Here is a 1464-nt window from a genome sequence, read left to right on the forward strand (position 1 = left end):
GCGTTGGGGTATATATTGATACTGGCGGGACCCTCCCCGCCATTACGAAGAACACGTACGCCACACTGACGATTTTTAACACACGCTCACGCTTACGCATGGTGGCGGAAAACTAGGTATGCAAGTAGGCTGGCTGAATACGACATGAAGATCTTCCACAAGAGTGGGTCAAGCCTGGTCCACGTCGACTTCCTCTCGCGTTATCTAGACACCGATGCCGACCCAGGCCTCGAACCTCGCATGACGCTATCCGCAGGAATTCCGGACGATGACGAGGCCTTACGACGCCGGATTATAGAGACGGTCTGGCCCGGCGGGGCCGAACCGGAGGATGTTGAGTGCTCCCCCCTTCTGGGGATCGAAGCAACGGAAGAACCCGAGGCTGTTCGCCCCACGAACCCTAAAACAGCGACAGCCCCCGCGACAAGACAATCGATCCCCTCCCTAGCCCAGGTGGTCGCCGCACAGGACGGAGACCCTAGCGCCTATGGGAACGCCTTCGCAAGGCGCAATGGGGTAGTCTCGTACCACTGGCGCATCTACGTCCCGCCAGGACGATGGCGCCATGAGGCGATTGCGGCGATTGCGGCATGTCATTCTTTGTGCCCCTATAAACACGCAGGGATCAAGAAGACTCGCACCACCCTCTTGAAGGTTTTTAATTGGCCTGGACGTCTCCGACCATCTGTCCTCTTGTCCTTCCTGCGCTCGAAACCGGATTGATACCTCCCGTCTTCAGGGACTCCACGCTCCACATCCGATAGAGGCGCCTTTACAGCGGGTCCATTTGGACCATTGGAGCTGTGCGTATGGAGGAACAACGTGGGATGTGCTCACAATGATCGACTCTCACACCAAGTGGGCCGAAGCCGTGGTCGTCCCCGACAAGTCCGCGGAGACCACCACCTCGGCCTTCTTCAGGCAATGGGTCTGCCGGTTTGGAGTACCCCGTCTGATCGTGTCGGATCAGGGGGCCTCTTTTACCAGCCGGCTTTTCGAAGGTCTAGCACGTCGTTTGGGCATCGACCAGCTGACCTCGTCCCCATATCACCCCGAGGGCAACGCTCCAGTGGAAGCTTTCCACCCCCGCCAGTCTAGCTTCCTCCGACATGTGAACCAAGAAGAGGTTCCCTTCCCGGAAGCTAGACGCCGCACTCTTCTCGTACCGCGCGACTCTGCATGGAACGACGCAGGAGAGTCCCTTCTTCCTGACCATTGGCCTAGACCCCTCTGTGGGGCTAGAAAGTGACTGGCGTCAACGGCAGGCCCCCGATGGGACCACGGAACGCCTGCGTCTCCTTCAGCTGGCCCGGGCAGAATTGCGGAACCGAGTCCGGCAAGAACGGGAACGGGACCAAGATAGGGAGCAGCGAATAAACTGTGATCCTAACGTGTGGTTGTAGATTAGGATGTGCCCCATGATACGTTTGCACCATTACTGTGGATGGAGCAGAGACGAGTTTT

At 58.2% G+C, this 1464-nt stretch overlaps 2 protein-coding genes across 2 annotated transcripts; both read left to right on the forward strand.

Annotated features, from left to right (window-relative positions):
- Positions 1-144: 144 nt before the first annotated feature.
- KVP17_002332 (uncharacterized protein) lies at positions 145-723 on the forward strand (the record flags this gene model as incomplete). Its single annotated transcript, XM_068518495.1, has 1 exon — positions 145-723. The coding sequence occupies one exon, from the start codon at positions 145-147 to the stop codon at positions 721-723; it is 579 nt and encodes a 192-aa protein (XP_068371823.1).
- A 115-nt stretch (positions 724-838) lies between these two features.
- Positions 839-1249, forward strand: KVP17_002331 (uncharacterized protein; the record flags this gene model as incomplete). The annotated part of the gene is made up of 1 exon (XM_068518494.1): positions 839-1249. The coding sequence occupies one exon, from the start codon at positions 839-841 to the stop codon at positions 1247-1249; it is 411 nt and encodes a 136-aa protein (XP_068371822.1).
- Positions 1250-1464: the final 215 nt, after the last annotated feature.

This window comes from the organism of the source record quoted next, assembly GCF_019968985.1.
Source record: "MAG: Porospora cf. gigantea B chromosome Unknown PgB_NODE_7769_length_1464_cov_567.957, whole genome shotgun sequence".
In the NCBI taxonomy this organism is placed as follows: domain Eukaryota; phylum Apicomplexa; class Conoidasida; order Eugregarinorida; family Porosporidae; genus Porospora; species Porospora cf. gigantea B.